This window comes from Urocampus carinirostris, chromosome 3 (assembly GCF_059441175.1).
Source record: "Urocampus carinirostris isolate Australia breed hairy pipefish chromosome 3, RoL_Ucar_1.0, whole genome shotgun sequence".
NCBI classification, from domain to species: domain Eukaryota; kingdom Metazoa; phylum Chordata; class Actinopteri; order Syngnathiformes; family Syngnathidae; genus Urocampus; species Urocampus carinirostris.
In genome coordinates this window covers 9,536,412-9,556,758 of record NC_142351.1, presented here as the reverse complement: position 1 = coordinate 9,556,758, position 20,347 = coordinate 9,536,412, and the positions used below count along the sequence as shown (strand labels likewise).

The following is a 20,347-nucleotide window of genomic DNA, read 5'->3' as shown; positions in this document are numbered from 1 at the left end:
GCGGAGTAAAGGCCCACATTAAACCACACCCCCTACATTGCATATTACCGTATTTTATTTCAATGTGTATTCTGTGTAGCACTATCTAGATACTCTATATAACACGCTACAGTGGGTATTAGCACGTCACATTGGGTATTTGTATATTGTATTCTTTTTGCTTATTATTGTATTGTTCTCAGCGCAGGAATGCTGCTGGAAATGTGAATTTCCCTGCGGGGATGAATAAAGTATCTATCTATCTATCTATATTGGGAAAATGGAAATAACGTGGCAAAACAAATGGATTACAACACTAACACTCATACGAACCCTGATATAAGCCTGTGTTTCGAAGGATACCTACCTTGACAATTGGGATAAGAGTGGAATCCAGATTGGCACTGTTCACACCGAGGGCCCTGGAACTCTTCCTTGCACAGGCAGCGACCAGAGAGGTCACAAATTTCGGGGAGCGATCCCACAGAACTGCAACCGCACACTATGGATGCAACAGAGCAAAATAAAATGTGAGGAGTTGGATTTTATATAGCATTTGATGCTAGCTCAAAATGAGAAAACACTTTACTCACATTGACACAGAGGGTAGTTGAAGTATCCTGGTGCACACTGGTCGCAATGGTAACCATGGAAACCATCCCGACACACACCGTGACCCGTTATTGTGTCGCAGGAACCATCCAGGCAACCTCGACCTGAGCACTGGCATTCTACGTGTGTACGTTTGCGTGCATGTACACAAACACACCGAAGAATCAATATGGTGTACAGCATTAAAATGACTTTATGTGGCAACATGGCTGCACTGTATTCCGCTACTGCAAATATTCGAGTATTAATTCCCGGTACTTTATTTTTCTCTAAAACAGGGGTCGGGAACCTTTTAGACCCGAAGGGCCATAAAAGCAAAATCATGTTGATTTTTTTTGTTGACAAAGCTAATTCTTCAGCGCATCCTATTTTACCACGAAACATGGCGACTGCGCATGGATACATGCTTGCGGCTCGTAGCTCTCCAGCTAACCTTCTATTTATTGCTGTTCTCTTGTCTTTTTTGCTTTCACTTTTGGACACATGTGTGGCTAAAACCACTTACAGTAGGGACGAACTTATTCGGTTGGGTGAGCGTCTAAATTTCGACTTTTCGGGCACTTTTTATACCGCTCATGATATACCGAGCGAACTTCAAAGAGACCCGGCTTCGTTGTGGACATCCATCCCTCTTAATAAGCGGCGACGGCGGAGACGCCGTTCGGAAAGGAAACGCGGCTGCCGTGCAGGTAGATGTGTGAAGCGTGTGAAGTCTAAGCAGCAAGATGGACACGAGGATGGACGCGAGGATGTAACTAATTCCACCATTCATTCCTCGCCGGACAACCGAAGCTTTAAACTCAGCGCTCACGAACGGCCACAACGCCGGGAGCTTTTGAAGATCTCGACAAAGACTACAAAGAGTTCAGCTAAGTCAAATGATTCAGCAAAGCTAAAATTTGGTCTTTTGAATGTTAGATCCCTCGCCCCTAAAGCTTTACTTGTAGATAATATTATTCGTGATTATAAACTGAATTGTATGGGTCTTTGTGAAACGTGGTTACGCCCGGATGAGTACTTAGCGCTTAATTATGCTTCTCCCCCAGACTACCAGAGTAGTCATACAGCACGCACGCTGAAAAGAGGTGGTGGTGTTGCGCTAATCTCCGAAAAATCGCTTAAATTTAATCCACGGACCGCTAATAATTACAAAACGTTTGAGGCTCTTGTGACGCGGTCCCCTCAATTGTCAATTGATGTAATAACTATCTATCGTGCTCCTGGGCCATACACAACTTTCTTAGACGAATTCGCTGAACTTTTGTCTGAACTAGTAACCTATGCAGACAAAATTATAATTATGGGAGACTTTAATATTCATATGAATGACCCACACAGTTCACTCACTATTGCGTTTAGTTCTTTACTTGATGGATTTGGCTTTACTCAACTAGTTGATTTGCCAACCCATAAAAATGGGAACACGCTAGACTTGATTCTGACTCGAGGAGTTTTAACCTCAAACATTATGGTGCTACCGTGTACTACCGTTATCTCCGATCATTATTTAGTGACATTTGAGGTGCTAACTAAATGTAGTGTTAAAAAAGCTGAAGGATTTAGCGGACGCAATATAAGCACTGGCACAGTTTCTGAGCTCCTTGAACTCCTTCCTGAAGCAGTTGCGTCCTTTCCTAAATACACTGGCTCGATTGACTCACTCACGAATGAGTTCAATACCACCCTGACTAGTGTGATGGATACCATAGCGCCCTTAAAACTAAAATCACGTCCTAAAAGACGCACACCTTGGTTTACTGATGAAACTAGAACCCTTAAAAAAGAATGCAGGAAATGGGAGAGAAAATGGCGCGCTACCAAGCTTGAGGTTTTCCATCAAACCTGGTGTGATAGCTTGTTAAAGTATAAAGCGGCCCTTGCCTCTGCAAAATCGGCCTACCTTTCGAAGGTGATTGCGTCTCAAAAGAACAACCCCAAAGCCCTTTTTGACACTGTAGCATCGCTTACAAGGCAACAGACTACCGCTGATAGTTCGACACACTCTGCTCAGGACTTAATGGTCTTCTTCACTAAAAAGATTCAATGCATACAGGAAGAAATTGCTAAAGATACTATTAGTACCACTCATATTAAAGAACTGAAACTTACAGATGCACGACAGGGTGGCTGCCCAGGGAAAATGGCCGGTTTTAGTGAACTGTCACTTGATGATCTCAAACAAGTGGCGACTGCGGCCAAACCGACAACTTGCCAGTTCGACCCGCTCCCAGGTTCACTTATTAAAAGTCTTTTTAGCGTCATTGGGCCTTCAGTTCTAAATATTATAAATACATCACTCTCCTCAGGTGTAGTTCCAGCAGCTTTTAAGTCCGCCGTTATTAAACCCACACTAAAACGACCCAACCTTGATCCAGAAATCTTAAGTAATTACAGACCTGTGTCAAACCTACCTTTCCTCTCTAAAGTACTCGAAAGAGTAGTGGCACAGCAGCTGAATGCTTTCATATCTGAGAACAACCTTTTTGAATCGATGCAATCAGGATTCAGGGCTAACCACTCTACTGAGACAGCGCTGATCAAGGTAACAAATGATCTCCTAATGTCAATGGATTCTGGCGCTTCATCACTTTTGCTGCTGCTGGATCTTAGTGCTGCTTTTGACACAGTGCGCCACAATATCCTACTAGAACGGTTGGAAAAATGGATTGGTCTCTCAGGAACCGTCCTCTCGTGGTTCAGATCCTACCTCTCAGATAGGACGCACTGTGTGAAATATGGTGAAACGACATCTGAGCCCTTTAATGTTACCTGCGGTGTTCCGCAGGGTTCTGTGCTCGGCCCCCTACTTTTCAACATTTACATGCTTCCATTAGGTGATATTATCCGCAAGTACAATATCAGCTTCCACTGCTACGCAGACGACACTCAACTATATCTTCCGTTGGAGGAATCTTCCACACTAAACTGTGGAAATTTGGAGGCCTGTCTCACTGAGATAAAAGAGTGGATGTCACTCAATTTCTTGCGTCTTAACCCTGAAAAGACCGAAATGTTAGTCATTGGTCCTTCTAAATGCCGTGACTTCTTCTCAAAAACTGCTGTGAACCTTGACAAATGTCACATCACACAGAGTGACTCAGTTAAAAATTTAGGTGTCATATTTGACCCTGATCTATCATTTGAGATGCATCTAAAGCAAATTACTAGAACTGCCTTCTTCCATCTTCGCAACATTGCTAAAATCCGTTCAATACTGTCTCAGTCTGATGCGGAAACAATAATTCATGCATTTGTTACCTCCCGTCTCGACTACTGTAATGCACTACTTTCCGGTCTCCCGAAGTCCAGAATCAAGTCTCTTCAGCTAGTACAAAATGCCGCAGCGAGGCTTTTAACTAGGACAAAAAAGTACGATCACATAACACCGATTTTGGCTAACCTGCATTGGCTCCCAGTTAGCCAAAGATGTGACTTCAAAGTTCTCTTAGTACTGTACAAAATCATACATGGACTTGCTCCCTCTTATCTTTCAGATCTGATCTGCCGCTATGTCCCGGTCCGAAGCCTGCGATCTGAGAGTGCCGGTCTTCTGGTGATCCCGAGAGCAAAGAAGTCTTCTGCTGGTTCGAGAGCGTTCTCCATCCGGGCACCGGTGCTGTGGAATGCTCTTCCCCCTGAGATCCGATCTGCAACCTCAGTGGAAATGTTTAAATCTAAACTTAAAACTCACCTCTACTCTATTGCATACGAATAACCTACTCCTCTTGTCGGTTGACAATAGTCTGTGTAATATAGTGTAACAATCTGTGAAGCCCTTTGAGACTCTTCGTGATTTAGGGCTATACAAAAATAAATGACTTGACTTGACTTGACTACTGTGTGATATTTGATGATTTGGCCAAATCTATGAAATGATAATAATAACAGCATATGTCTCATATCAATATACCACTTAAAATGTGTCTCCTTCCCTTCTTACTTAAGTTTCGAGGATCATTTTTCTCCTGAATAAGGGTTTCAAAACAAGGTGCAACCAAAGTTCTTCTGTAAAATGTCCAAAAATACTGCAAACGAGGAGACCAACATATTTACCTTCAGTGCAAACAGCACTGGGCAAAAGGAAAAAGCAGTGCTGTGTGTATAGCTCTGCCCATTCCTACCGCTCACTCGATCAAATTTCTCTCAGTATTTTGCAGTATATTTGGATGTTCACAGTTTGTTCAGTGGGTTTTCATCATAGATTGTTTAATAAGCTTCCATATAAAGGATTACTTACAAAATGGGCTCTGTTGGTGTGACACATCGACTGCCAATTGTAGTTGGGACTGTGCCCTCCATATACTAAACCAAACATTCCTATTCAGGGTTGTCTTTGCTTCGCATGTGCTACATTTGGCTTTGCATGTAACAATGTGGTATATAATTGCACATGTTCCATTTTGTCCCCGAGACAGATGTCCAAATGAAAAGAGCCATAGGTCTCCGACCCCTACTCTAAAACCTCAGTTCAACAGGTTGTTTTGGTCAATGTGAATGGCCTTTTTTTCATGGGGCCATGATTTGCGCAGGGATAATGACATTTTGTGCAGGAACAATCATTACCCTCGAAAATGTTGTCCGCGAAAATGAAGTCGTGCTCTGGCCAGTTTACATTTATATAATATATAATTTTAGTTAATATTGGGGTTTAGAATTTGGCAATCATTGTCAAATAGACCTGACTTATCTGTGGAACCTGCAATTTTATCGACTAGAGTTGAGCAGAGAACGAAAACGAGACAAAGTTCTCACTAAAGGTCTACCGATTATCGGGAAGGCGGATTATAATCACTGATATTTGTGAATCTGATGGATATTGGTATGCGTCTTTATTTATTTGACGGGCCGATAATTTAGCCTCAGATGCAGTCGAGCCTCTCTCTCGCGCTCTTCCTTTACTCTGTCTTGGAGGCTACCCACCCGCATCTTCTGATTGGATAAGCGATTGCGGGCGGTCACACTGAGGCAGGGAAAATACAGTTCGAGCGGAATAAAAAGCGTCAGCTTTGCTAACTCATGAGTCCCAACATGCCTGTGAATCGAGACCGCTGATAATATTGAGATTTTTAAAAAGCCCATGGAAGCTAGGCGTGTGTGTGATTAAGAGATAGCGTAAAAAGAGACTGATATTTGCTCTGTTCATAACATTAGTTTGTCAATGAAGCGTGTGTGATTGTGATTGAAAGAAATCATAAAACGAGATAAAATGGATGGCTGAGTGATTAGCTGTTACCATAACATGAGTTTGTCAATCTGGCTCTAAAACAGAGGTGCCCATACTTTTCAATTGGCCATCTTAATTAAAATTTCCCATGCACATTTTGTTAAGTTAATTTAAGTCATTTCGGTGGTATTGACATTTGTATGTATCAGCCTCCTCCTAACACTGATTCTTAGTATCGGTCGATCACTAGTTTTCACCTTGGCAGTTGATTCCGTAGAAGCCCGGCGCACACATGTCACAGTGGTCGCCAGTGAAGCCCGTCTTGCACATGCAAATTCTGCTCTGCGGATCCGGTCTACAGGAATTGTCAATCGTGCCGGCTGCACTGCATTCACAGTCTAAGCAAGAGACAGAAGTTACTGTAAATCCAAGAAGCTGGTTTGAGATTTTTAGCTCGATAAAAATAGTTTGGGGCCGCAAAACTTCCCCTGTAAGTGTGACGCAGAACACTTACTAATAATCTCTCCAGCTGGTTTGGCTTCTCCATTGCTGTTGCTTGGATATGTAGGGAAAGCTGCTTCGGAAAAACAGACAAACAGATATAAACGATTGCTCCCATTCGTCCGATCGCTTAGTCAGACTTACGATAACACTCTGGGAAGTTAACAAAGCCATTAGCACAGAGCTCGCAGTTGTTTCCAGCATAGTTTTCCTTGCAGAAGCAACGTCCTGTCAAATCCTCACATGTTCCATCCATGAATGTAGAGTCACAGTCACAGGCTGAAAACAAATACTTACAACCATAAGTGGAAAAAATACTAGATAGTTGATTACATCATTTAAAATAGATCAAAACAGTAAAAGTCATCAACCTCATGAACGTGAGCCTGGAAATAGCTAGAGGGATTAGAGTTGATCTACAAAAGACCAATACCGAAAAAAAAGATATGTAAAATATATCATTTCTTTCTGCATATTTCTAAATATTTGTAGTATACTGAAAATAAAAAACTTTTTGGTAGATCATATGTATAAATAGCATTCCTCAATTTTCCCAGAACAATATACAGTAGCACCTTAACACGCAAGAATTTAGATACACACGTTTTTTTTTTAAACCAAAAATCTTGCTTGGCTCTAAAGCAGTGCCGTCAATCAACTACCAATTTTTTGCTTATTTTAAAAGTAAAATTTTAAATAGGTAATTCTTTTGCATTTTATCATTTATTTTTAACACCTAAGAGTTGATATTTTCAATTTGTATTTGATCGTTATGCATTTTCAAGGATTTTGTGTTGTTCAACTTTAAATCTGTTCAGTGTGTAAAATGCTCAGATTGTGATGTAGTTTACACATTTTCTTGTAAATCTGAGATCTGCAAAACATGAAATTCTAATTATTAAATAATTTAGTACGTCAAGTTTTCATATTATGGATAATGTATCTTTAAACAAACAAAAAAAATCTGAGGAGCCGCCCAGACACTTTTCTAAGTAGAGCTGTCCTCTTGGGTGAGCCCATAAGGGGCGGTGACGCTTCACATGACAACGCCATGATGACGAGCCACCAGAGCAGGTCGTTTTCTCGCTTTTTAAATGTTATTTTCTCCATTTATCGCGTATTCTCAAGAGTTAGACAGCCGAGAAACGTGGGAATGGCAACAAATCCAAGCATTTTCCTGACCTTGAAAACACAGCATGAAAATCCAAGGATTTCAAACACCCGTACCAACCCTGTAGATGGGACCATGAGACTTACATGAACAGGCTAGTGGTGAATCAAGTGGTGTGTCCGGTGCTTTGTAGTAGCCATGGGCGCAGCGTTCGCAGTTGACGCCTGTGGTGTGATGCTAGGAGAGAAACAACGTCGGAAACCAAGAACAAAACAAAAGTCGGGTTGCGCCGATGCCTTGTCTACCTGACAGTTGCGGCAGACTCCACCACCTCTGTACTCTCCATGGATGTCCAGGCTGCCGTGCAGCCGAGCCACGTCATTGTCATAAAAGCAGTCAAAAGAGTGCCGGTGACAGTTGCATGCTGAGAAGATTAAGCACTTATTTGCTGAAAACTGATAATTGTACAGCAATACCTCGTTTTTCGTGGGAATTGGGTTCCATGAACGTCCCGCGATAGTCAAAACACTCCAATTAGAAACCTTTATTTAACTAATTGATTATTACTCAAGAACAAACCCAATTTACAGGTTTATTTATTTGTTTAACAAATAAAAGTACTGTACTGTAAGGATTTTTCTAATTATTCTTACTCAGTAAACGGATTTGCCTTTAGGTGTTGCTGGTGCTCAACCATAAATCGTTTTCTTTCTGAAGGATTCTAGAATTTCTACACTAATAAAAATTATGTAATTACTGGAGTTCTTTGAGTTCTGAAATGAATTACTAATCCCGAGAAAATTGAATCAATGAACCAGGCCAATAGAAATAGCACATACACAATTTATTAACACAGATAATTAATGATGGGGAAAAAAGGAGGGGGGGCGCCAGAGATTATGGGAGTTTCCGACCCCTGAAAGTTACGAGAACAAAAGGTTTTCGCTATGATACTCATCGATTTGGGGAGATTCCCTAGTGCAGAAAAAAAAACGCACATTCCCAAGAACCAGCAAACAGAAACCGTAAAATTTCCTTGTTGTTGCTGAGAAATATGGTCTTGTGCTCCAGCTGGTCGCAACAGATAGCCCACGTGCTGAATTCAAGGCCGCAGTGCAGGCCCGCACGGCCATATCAAGCGCCCGCCATGCGGGGCAGTAGGAAAGAGGGCTAACTATTGATCAGTTCCTCTTTTTATACGGACCAGGGACGCTTGACCAGATCATGCCTCTATGGGCGTGGTCTTAGATATCTGATCATGCCTGTATGGGCATGGTCTTAGATATCTTATACTCACAGGATCAGGTAACAGTCGTTGATTGAGTAACAAGACTGCGGAGTCTCAGAGCCAGAACCAGCAGGCTCAAGGACTCTAAACTCTCTGCCTGCCTTACCCCCTCCAGTCCCACAGCCTTCTGCCTAATCAATGCAAGCTGATAAATGTAGATTCCTGCTATACGATATATATTTTACATGTATACTTTCTTTGTTTTTTTTGACCTTGCTGCAATTTTTATTTGTCTTGTGTCTTATGTATTGCATGTTTTCACGCAGGGGAAACGATGTATATTTCATCCGGGCTGTATGTTGTGTATATAGCATATTTGACAATAATCCGAAATAAATTTGGAGAAGTGAGCTCAAATGTGTTGCAATGAAGCTAAAAACGTCACGTCAAAAAGTCAGAATATTAAAAGTACAATACTTACGTTCACATTCGTTCGCACTGAAAGTGGTAGCCGGTTTCCACGGCATCTGGTGATAGCCTGGGCAACACTGGTCACATGATGTACCGCAGGTGTTGTGCTGACAGTCACACTGCAGTCTGAGTAATAAAGTCAGAATGAGTGATGCTTTTTGTATACGTGCGGTAAATAAGCTACAGTTGACAAAATTGTCCACACAGTTGTTGTCACATTCATTCTTGCCCCTGCAAACAGTCACCTTTACAAAAATGCAATATAGAATAGAATAGAATAGACCTTTATTGTCATTGTTACAAAATGGGTTAACATACTGTGACAACAAAATTGGGCATGACACTCCAGTTTCACACATTCACAGTGAGGTAAAAAAACAAGATGAAGGAACGGAGAAGATAAGGTTATAAAACTAGGAGGATAAGGTTATAGTTATAATTTACACAATATTTAAACAAGAAATGTCGGCATTTAAGATGTCACATACAGTTTGGTATCGTAAGGGTTTGTGCAATATGCATTTGGTGCAAAAATAGTCATCATAGTGCAAAAAAAATAGTCAACATTGTGCAAGGTGAGCAGTAAACATAGTGCAGTCAACATGTGCAAGAGACATAGAAATGAGTACCATTTTACGTTCGTATGAGGTAGTTTTTCAGTTTTTTGTGCGGTGTCTGTTTAGGGTGGTAATGGCTCTGGGGAAGAAACTGTCTCTGAGTCTGTTTGTTTTTGTTTTGTGTGACCTGTAGCGCGGAGTGAAGCAAGTGCCTTTTGAGAGTTTCAGGTTGGTTAAAATCCCTAAATATGGTCCAGCAAAAGCTCTACGGAGCTAGTTTTCGGAAAAAAAAACTTTACTTCTATAGCCAGGGATCATTAGCCTAAAATGTTGACAGACCCATTTTGGGGGAAATGGCTGTCAACATTTTTCATGTTTTAAACCGGTTTATACAACACACAGTAAGAATGATGATAGATGAGCTTCAAAAGTTATTGAAAATGACACTTTTCAGTTGAAAACATCTAGGTGGAAAAACAGAAAAACGTTACTATTTCTAAGAAAAAAATTGTTTGCTACGAAAAAATATATTGTAAAATTATTTAAAAAATATGTATTTGTAATATGTCGGACAACTGTCCCATTGCAGAACTGTCTGCTAAATGTAAAAAATACAATTTAATTGAGAATTTTGAGGTTTTTGAGCTTTTTTCAATTATACCCAACTACTAAAAATACTAAAAATTGATTCCTATGCGGAGGTACGTACCGAACAGTGACTCCTGTGAACCATTGCAGCCCTAATTTGTCATGATTGCCCATTGCCTTCACCTGTGCTGCCCGTTTCCTGATAAGTTCCCCTCCTATTTAACCTCAATGCTTCCAGTCACTCCTTGTCAGTCCGTCAGCAAACCTCTGCACTTGAGGGGCAATTTTTTTATTCTATTTTTTTGACTCTGGATCCCGTTCTGATCCTGTATCCTGTATTCGGTATCGATCCCGTCTGTCCCGTCCTGTATCCTGCTAGTTATCCTGTATCGATCCCTGATCCAAGCCCCGTTATCCTTTATCGATCCCGTCTTTCCCGTCCTGTCCGTTATCCTGTATTGATCCCTGATCCAAGCCCCATTATCCCGTTTCCTGTATCGATCCCGTTTGTCCTGTATCCTGTATCGATCCCCAAACCAAGCCCCGTTACACTGTATCCGGTATCGATCCCGTTTGTCCTTTCTGGTATGCTGCCCGTTATCCTGTATCGATCTCTGATCCAAGCCGCGTTATCCTGTATCCGGTATCGATCACGTCTGTCCCGTCCTGTATCCTGCTCGTTATCCTGTATCGATCCCTGATCCAAGCCCAGTTATCCTGTAACGATCCCGTCTTTCCCGTCTTGTCAGTTATCCTGTATTGATCCCTGATCCAAGCTCCATTATCCCGTTTCCTGTATCGATCCCGTTTGTCCTGTATCCTGTTTCGATCCCCGATCCAAGCCCCGTTACACTGTATCCGGTATTGATCCCGTCTGTCCTTTCTGGTATTTTGCTCGTTATCCTGTATCCGGTATCGATCCCGTTTGTCCTTTCTGGTATGCTGCCCGTTATCCTGTATCGATCTCTGATCCAAGCCGCGTTATCCTGTATCCGGTATCGATCCCGTCTGTCCCGTCCTGTATCCTGCTCGTTATCCTGTATCGATCCCTGATCCAAGCCCCGTTATCCTGTAACGATCCCGTCTTTCCCGTCTTGTCCGTTATCCTGTATTGATCCCTGATCCAAGCTCCATCATCCCGTTTCCTGTATCGATCCCGTTTGTCCTGTATCCTGTTTCGATCCCTGATCCAAGCCGCGTTATCCTGTATCCGGTATCGATCCCGTCTGTCCCGTCCTGTCCGCTATCCTGTATTGACCCCTAATGCAAGCCCAGTTATCCTGTATCTGGTATCGATCCCGTCTGTCCTGTACTGTCCGGTATCCTGCTCGTTATCCTGTATCGATCCCCGATTCAAGCCCCGTTATCCTGTATCTGGTATCGATCCCATCTGTCCTGTATCGGTCCCTGATCCAAGCCCCGTTATCTTGTATCCTGTATCGGTTCCGCCCTGTCCAGTATCCTGCTCGTATGCCCCTGGCTTCCTGTTTTCCCGCGCCTGGCTTCTCTGTCCCGCTTCTCCTGCCCAGCGATCGCTGAATCACTGACAATTGTGTTCCTGCGAATGACTGCGCCGCTTCCGTAAATAAAGCTTGGTGTGAAAACGTTATGCGTTTGGGTCTACCGTCTGTTCGGGTTCTGACACAATTGTTGTCTTGTGATAAAAGATCAGTTTTACTTCATTTCATTATCAGAAGAGTAACCTCATTGGTGTTTAGGTGTATTCGAGAAAAGGAAAAATTCATTTAGATACTGAAAAGGAGGGGACAAAGTACTAACCCCTGTGGAACGCCACAGGTGACACTAAAATGCTCAGAGGTCATATTATTGTATATCTTGCACAATGCATCCTATCTGAGAGGTAGGATAGAAGCAATGAGAAACCAATCCATTTTTCCTGCCCCTTCCCGAGTCTTCTTCAATTTACTCAAGCTGAGGTTTTTGAGTTTTTCCTTGCCCCGTTGTAGGTTTCGGATCAGGGAATGCTGTTATGGTGGTCTGTGCAGCCCTTTGGGACTTTTTGTGCTAAAGGGCTATACAAATAAACATGACTTGACTTGAATTTAGGAAAAGCGATGCTCCTCTGATCAGCATTCCACACCTTTGACATCCACATGGAGGCACTCCTTGCAGGTTGAATGGCACTTTGTACGGAAAGGCAATTCCTTTGAATCCTTTGTCTCGGACCCCAAACCCACCCCACCCCACAAAAACACACGTAGGGGCTCACCAACAAACCTAAAAACACATACCAATACAACAAAGCAGGTACTTTCAATGAGTACCTGTTACTAATGATCAACTAGAGGCAGAAATGTTAAAATTGGAGGAAAAAGGACAAAGAGAAAGAAAGCAAGGCTGAGAAAAAGTGAGAGAATCAGAGAAAGAAGGGAAGAATGTATGCTATGTGTGTTTCTCTTACTTGTAAGGGTCATTGAGGTCCTGAGCGCTACACGCTTCAGCATGTCCGTTACACACGCAGCGTCCACCAATACTGATGTCCTTAATACTGTAGTAGTACTAAACACAAATACAAACACAGCATGTGAGAACCATGGGTCCTGTTTCCCAACGATGAAATACAAGTGGTTAACTTTATACGGTAAGCTGCTGCCTCCAATCCTGATGACAGCGTAATGATACCTCAAATAATAATAAAACAATATCTTAATTATAACATTTATTCAGTCATTCATTTTCCAGCCGCTTGTCCTCGCTTGGGTCGTGGGGGTGCCGGAGCCCATCCCAACTGACTCCAGGTCGTGGGCAAGGGACACCATTGGCTGGCAGGGCACAGGGAGACAGACAAAACCTTCCACATGCTCACCAAAAACTACAGATAATTTGGATCTCCACTGTTTTTAAGACGTGGAGGAAAACGGAGTGCCTGGAAAAAAACACTCAGGCAAGGGAGAACATGCAAAGTCCACGAGTAACTGTAAGGTAGATGTGCAGGTTAATCATCTTGCTTCATTGACAATAAAATAATAAAACGTGATTTTAAGGTAGACTGTGTTGTTTGAAGGGCTCCTCATATCTTTCAGATTGAATTTCCCCCTATGTTCCGGTCCGGAGCTTTCGTTTTGAAAATGCTGGTTTACTAGTGATACCAAGAGCCAAGAAGAGATCGGAAGGTTCGAGAGCGTTCTCCATCCAGGCCCCGGTGCTGTAGAGTACTATGCCCCCTGAGATTCGATCTGCAACCTCAGTGGAACTGTTTAAATCTATGTTTAAAACACAGTTCTATTCTATAGCTTATGTATGACCTATATTTCATGTTGACAATGTCGATGTATTGCAACATCCATTGTAGCTTGGTCATCCTGGAAGGGGGGTGACCTCATGTGAGGTCCCTCCTCAAGGTTTTTTCATTTTCCTCATGTTGAGATTTTTGAGTTTTTCCTTGCCCTCATGTAGGTTTTAGATCAGGGTATTGTGTCATAATAGTCTGTACTAGTCATTGGTCTGTGCAGCCCTTTGAGACTCCTTGGAATTAAGGGCCAAACAAATAGTCTGCAAAAATAGTCTGTGTAATAACCTGTGAAGCCCTTTGAGACTCTTTGTGATTAAGGGCTATACAAATAAAAATGACTTGACTTGACTTGAGGTTGAGTTTTTCCTTGCCCTCATTTAAGTTTTAGATCAGGGGATGGTGTGAAACTGGTCTGTGCAGCCCTTTGAGACTCTTTGTGATTAAGGGCCAAACAAATAAACATGACTTGAGGTTTTTGAGTTTTTCGTTGCCCTCATGTAGGTTTTAGATCAGGGGATGCTGTCATCATAGTCTTTGCTCTGTGCAGCCCTTTGAGACACCTTGTGATTAAGGGTGTCACAAAAAAACAGGAGTTGAGGTGTTTGAGTTCTTCCTTGCCCTCATGTAGGTTTTCGATCAGGGGATGGCGTAATAATAGCGTGTGGTTTGGAGTATCTGTGGTCTGTGCAGCCCTTTGGGACTCCTTGTGATCAAGGGTGTCACAAATATACATGACGTGACTTGACTTTAAAATCCCAGGTGGAAAAGGAGCCACGCCTCTGAGTTACCCCTCACTAAAAACCTTCCATTTTTTGTTATCTGACCTACTTTTCTCATCTAAATTTAGACATTTATGAATCAATTCACATTACTGTAAATACTGTATTAACTGAGTGCACCAAATTAAAATGTACATGTTCAAATTTGTGAAACATTATGTCTTTGTACCAGCAGAGCGGGATGTATAACAGCCATAAAAATGGACTGTTCACATCCAATTTCCAACATTTTAAGCCCAGCGCACAACCGTGTGAGGAACTTGGCCATGACGCTTTTGGCTGCGGTACGCCAACTGAGCCGTATGTCCGCAATCATAATGTGCAAGGGTTTTAAAAAGATCTTAAACTAATATAATTATATTGACAATTGATACAGAGACCCATCGCTACTTCTAGCTTCACTTATCGCCGATGCACTTCTTTTGAGGATTTTTAATTGAAATGATTTTGTCTTTATTGTAATTGATATGTTATTGTGTATTGTGTTCTGTTAGACAGCAGAGACAGTTAGGGGGTTGCTGGTTTGACTATGTGCGCACCGCCATGTAGGTGTATGCTGTCTCTCAAAGGCGGGCATGCGCTGCCTCTATAAACAAACTGGGAAGCATAGCGACTGCTAGCTTTTAGCGGCTCGTTACATTGAAAATAAATTAATCAATTGAATCTGATTCTGAGGAAAGTAGGAAGAGCGCAACAAAATGGTGATCACTAACATGTGCTCTATGGATTATTATCGGGTTTCAGAAGTGACTGGGGCGGCGTCATTGAGAAGGCAAGAGTGGTACTGCTGGTCTGGCCTACTGCTAACCGCTAAGCTAACATATTTCCTAAGCCACCGCTGCAGACCCTGTATTTTCGCCAACACCAGGTCCATTAGCCATGAAACAGAAAACCTGAAACTACAATTTGTGGGAAAGCACTACATTCGGGGCAGTTATATTTTAATCATCAGGGAGATTTGGCTCAATTTGAGGACACCCAATTTTAGCAATCATCTAGCCAGCCGCTATCTAAATTGCTTTCTTACACTGTAAGGAGAAGTCCTCCAATTCCAAAGCAGTCAGATAGTTTAGTCAAACTTATTACCCCCTTAACATTCCCAAAGCTTGCAAAGACGCAAATACGTGTCGAGAACACGTGCGGATGCGGTGTCCGTAAGATGTCACTCAAATGCATCGTTCCATCATTCGGAAGGTTAAAGTCTTGGGATTCAAGAAATGATAACCATTCCTTAGTATCTATTTTCTTTTTCGGTCGCAACTTTACTGTGCATATGACAATAAACACTTAGAATTGAGTTTAATTAAAAAATAGACACTCCATTCCATCCATTATCTGCACCGCTTATCACAGAAACATCGAGTTCAGTCTGAAACAAGATACAGGGACAATATAAAACCCGGAATAGCTCACCGAAGTCGTTGTGTTCATAATAATGTGCAGGCAATGTCCTCTTATATCCGTGAGGGTAGTAAATCCAGGAGAATACAATATTTACAAATACAGAATAGAAAAAAATGCTTTCTCTATGCCGTCAGCCACATGCTATACGCATTCATCTTTTTCGGCCAATTGCAGGCTTTGTTTCGCCGTTTAAGCCAATGGCAGCCTGTAAATGATAAAAAGGATCCGCCCCTTGACCTCCGAATAACTTTAGCCAATAGTGATCGATTCAACTGATGATTGACACATCTTTTTCGGCCAATTGCAGGCTTTGTTTGCCGTTTAAGCCAATGGCAGCCTGTAAATGATAAAAAGGATCCGCCCTTTGACCTCCGAACAACTTTAGCCAATAGTGATCGATTCAAATGATGATTGACACATTGGTTAGCCAATGAAACGCCGGTAAATAAATCCCAGCATACACCGCGTACTACTTGGCGTTCGGGGGAAAATCTAGTCGGCGGCTGCAAGTTAGTTGGAAAACTTTGCAACTTTAAAATTGATCCATAAATAAGGCGCACTGTATAATAAGGCGCACGGTCAGCTTTTGAAAAAAATAAAGGCTTTTAGGTGCGCCTTATAGTGCGGAAAATACGATACTTCTGGTCCCCATTAACCGCGAAAACCGAGGGATCTCTGTATGTACGTATAAAACCACATATTCTGTAGACTTGTATGTATTTTTGTATATTTATTTGAGACAGATTGGATATTGTATATATTATTGGCACTGAATTGGGTCTCTGTATTGACAGGTGTCAAAAATCTGTTCGGGACAAACTGTAGTCTGCACAAATTCTAATAAACCGCGTGATTTGGTCCGAAACTTGATACAAGTTTTTGAAAAGGCTGAGTTTATTTAAAAACCACTCACTCAACAATCATGACTAAGAAGTTCCAGATTGGTGCTCTAGTGTGCTCTTACTGAGAGATAGAGAATAGTTGTGGTCTAGATAAAAGCCCCATTGAAGTGCACTCCATTTATCCAAGTTCCGGTTGCAGGGAGAGCATCTTAGCGCAGTCTTCCCTCCCACCAGTCACAAAAACAAATCCAGTTTCCGTCATGGCAGAACATAATAATTTCCCCTCTTTTAAAATACAGAGTTCGTAGACGTTTTTCATGGACAAATTCAAGCACGTTTTGAGCGTTTTTAACCTGGCATCTTGGTCTCTTCTGGCTTCACATGACAACGCCTACAAAATAATGCCAGCTGCCGTTAGTCACGAGGGAAGAAATAATGCTGCGGCAAAGCAAAGCCACCAGAGCAGGTGTGTCTGCTTAATTTTTTTAGCAGACGTGATTTATTTTTCTTTATTTAATAAGTGGTCCATAGGGTCAGACTGTATGGTTTTCCCTGACGCTGTTACGCAACCCCGTTTTCTTTCGGGGTAGTAGTAAATATAGGTGTCAAGATTACCGATTAGTATCATCTGTGCCCGCTCATTTGGCGGCAGCCACTGCGGGCTACCTGATTGGTTCCCTGTCCATTTTTAAGCCCAGTCTTGTCACTCTCCGGTTGTTCGGTCCGTCAGCGAACCTCTGTTGTTACAAGGTAAGCATTTTGACCCTGACTCCTGCCTGTCCCGTTTTTGCACCCGTTTTTTCAGCCCGTCCGTTCCTGATCTGCCCGTTTGTCTCCGGCTCCGACCTGTTTTTGATTCCGACCACGTTTGCTCTCCCGTCCCGGCCCTCGACCGCTACGAAAGATCCACTTCCGTATTCATTTCACGATCTGATTGTGTGAGTGGCTTGCTTCCCGCGTCCAGCGAGCAGCGGATCGCGGGCGCTGCCCGTCCTCATTCTATCCATAAACTAGTGGTTAACGCTACGCATTTGGGTCCTGATTCGGTTCTGGTCGTGACAATAGGCATGTTTTTCAAGTATAGCTACATTTTTGTCCGTTTTTTATAGGAAAATAATGATGTAACAAACGTATCCCCATTTTATGCCCGAACCAGGTACGGGTCCAGGCCTTTAATTCAAACCAAGGTTAAAGCTGCAGTGTTTAAAATGTAAAGTAGCAGCTTGTTGTCCGGAATTTATGGCACTTGAACTCACTACCATGAGCAAAATCTCATGCCTCACCACCAACTGAATGTTACATACAAACTCAGGGTTAGCTTCCTTTGTTAGCTGGTTGCAGTCGGTGTCATAGCTTACCCGTCGAGTGACGGTTGGATCTCGCAGGGCTTTCCCCATTAAATGTCCAAGAAGGGTGTTGGTCCGCAGGAAGCGCAGGCGGATGTTCGTGGCCTTGGTAAACTCGCGCAACACAGGGGAGTAGGAAAAGTTCATCGCCCCGGGACGCCCGTTTACGAGAGACACCACAATCTGAAAAGGAAATACAAATTAATTCGTCGAAATTCTGTGTGTGGGAAAAAAAGAACGACAATATTATATATATATATATATATATATATATATATATATATATATATATATACGTAACACACCTGGAAAGTGGAGATTAAAAAAGATTTTGATTTATTCTATTTACCATAAATTCTGGACTATAAACCACTACTTTTTCCCCTAACTTTCAACCCTGCGGCTCATTCAGTGATGCGGCCAATTTATGTAATTTTTCTAACGGCCGCCAGCAGCGCTCGAGTACAAAAGGTAAGATTTAGACCGGTGGAATATATGCGCCGAGGAAGACTGCAACTTCTTGGCTAGACCAGCGGCGAGAAATCTCTCACTAAATCTGTCCGCATGCAAAAGGCAACTTTTTCGCAGGTCTGCGAACGGATCCTGACAGCGTGGGGCAGCATCAAAAATTCCACTATCACCAACGGGTTCCGAAAAGCCGGTCTGCTGCGGAGAGGAGGGCACAGAATCAGGAGTGGATGGGAGCGTGGGACGACGTCTATATGACACTGTTTCTTTCCGACACTGAGGAAGACGACTTTGATGGCTTCAGTTCTAAGGAGGAAGATGAGGACGGTTTACCGTGATTTTTTACAAGTACGGTATGTTTTTTAAACAGACCCGTTTACTGTGTTGCGAGCGTGTTGCTACCATTAACTGCCCGGATGAAAGTTATATAATTATTATTAAAGCTTTGAAAACTCTCTCGGTGTACCGTCTTTGTAAATATGTGTAACCATGTATAATATGTATTTGCAACTGTATATTTTTGTAATGTATTTATTTGTATTTATTCTGGACACTTATTCTGATATGTTTTGGACGGGCGAATTAAAAAGAAGGGGGTAACAAACACGGGCTGACGGGAAGTGGGGACCGGTAAAGGTGAGTGTTTGTGGACACGGCGGACAATAGTGGATATATATTTTTCCCACCCTTACCTTTGGAAATATACACTTTTTTCCTTGGATTACTTTCAACGGGACCCGGACTCTGCAGGTCTGCATCAAACCTTGAGTACCGGTATTATTTTCCGTTCATTTTGTCGGCTGTGATTTTTGGACTATGTACTTTGATGAAGGATATTCAGTTACAATCGCGGGACTTAACGTCGGGTCTGGGTTAATTTTGTGTTTGTGTTATATTTTTTTAATGTGGGCGCATGCGGCTTATATACGGGTGCGGCTTGTGTAAGTACAAAGTCGGTTTTCCTCTTCAAATGTGGTGGGTGCGGCTTATAATCAGGTGCGCTCTATAGTCCGGAATTTACGGTATTTATTTGTATATATAACAGCCTGCCTGTGCAGAGTTTGCATGTTCTCCCCGTGCTTGTGTGGTTTCCTCCCACATTCCAAAAGCATGCACATCAGGTTAATTGGTCGGTTAAAATTATCCCTAGATGAGTTGTCTGTCTCTGTGTGCCCTGTGACTGGCTGGCAACCAGTTCAGGGTGACCCCTGCCCACTACCCGAAGTTAGCTGGGATGGGCTCCAGCCTCCCCCGTGACCCTCCCGAGGATAACGGTGCAGATAATGGATGAATGGATGCAATGATTTTAAAGTTTTCTTATGGGAAACCTGATTTGGTCCAGTGACATACGAACCCTGGCTCCAGAGCAGTTCCAGGAAATGAATGGACAGAACTATTTGACGGCAGTGGAGTATTTCCGATGCTGCGTTGTTCACATTTTTGCTTTGTTTTCCTTTTTTTTATTTTTTATCTCGTGTTTTTCATCATATTTAAGTATCCTTTTATTTATTGAGAAAAAAAAAGTTATGAAAAAGATATATTGGGGTTCTTGAGCACCCCAAAAATCAAGCTTATTAGGTCCATGGTTAAAGGTTCACTGTAGATTGAAAGACAATGCCATGGGGATTGTATTATTTAGCTACTTCCCCGACCCCTCCAGGGAACTTGGGAGCGCAGCAGCAAGACAAAACCATTTAGCATCCAATTTACTATACATAAACATGTTAATTAAACGATAAACCAAATAACCCCGACGAAAAAAGCCAGCGAGCAAAAACACTAGCGTGTTTGCTCCGTTATATCGCGCTGCTCTAGGTGGCCAAACACTCCAATCCTATAGCAAACTATAAAAAAATACAAAGACGATAAAACAATCGCTCTACGTCACACCGCAATACCACTTAGATTTCAGTTAATCGAGCAACCCTACGGTGGTGAGACCTTGAATGGGGATCTGATGCTAGAAAACCCTGCAACATGGCAGATTTGAACCAATTTTGCAAAGAAGAGTGGGCCGATATTCCTCCGTAGCTTTGTGGCAGAC

The 20,347-nt window shown here is 42.4% G+C and overlaps 1 protein-coding gene across 1 annotated transcript in view; it reads right to left on the bottom strand.

Annotated features, from left to right (window-relative positions):
- lama5 (laminin, alpha 5) overlaps positions 1 to 20,347 on the bottom strand; it is a 159,593-nt gene that overhangs the window by 102,821 nt on the left and 36,425 nt on the right. Inside the window, exons 6-15 of the mRNA XM_088330583.1 lie at positions 17,848 to 18,018; positions 12,634 to 12,731; positions 9,077 to 9,192; positions 7,673 to 7,791; positions 7,514 to 7,604; positions 6,401 to 6,535; positions 6,270 to 6,329; positions 6,013 to 6,153; positions 573 to 710; positions 347 to 481 (exon numbers count right to left, since the gene is read on the bottom strand). Coding sequence (XP_088186709.1) covers positions 347 to 481; positions 573 to 710; positions 6,013 to 6,153; positions 6,270 to 6,329; positions 6,401 to 6,535; positions 7,514 to 7,604; positions 7,673 to 7,791; positions 9,077 to 9,192; positions 12,634 to 12,731; positions 17,848 to 18,018 — 1,204 coding nt within the window. The remainder of the gene's footprint in view (positions 1 to 346; positions 482 to 572; positions 711 to 6,012; positions 6,154 to 6,269; positions 6,330 to 6,400; positions 6,536 to 7,513; positions 7,605 to 7,672; positions 7,792 to 9,076; positions 9,193 to 12,633; positions 12,732 to 17,847; positions 18,019 to 20,347) is intronic.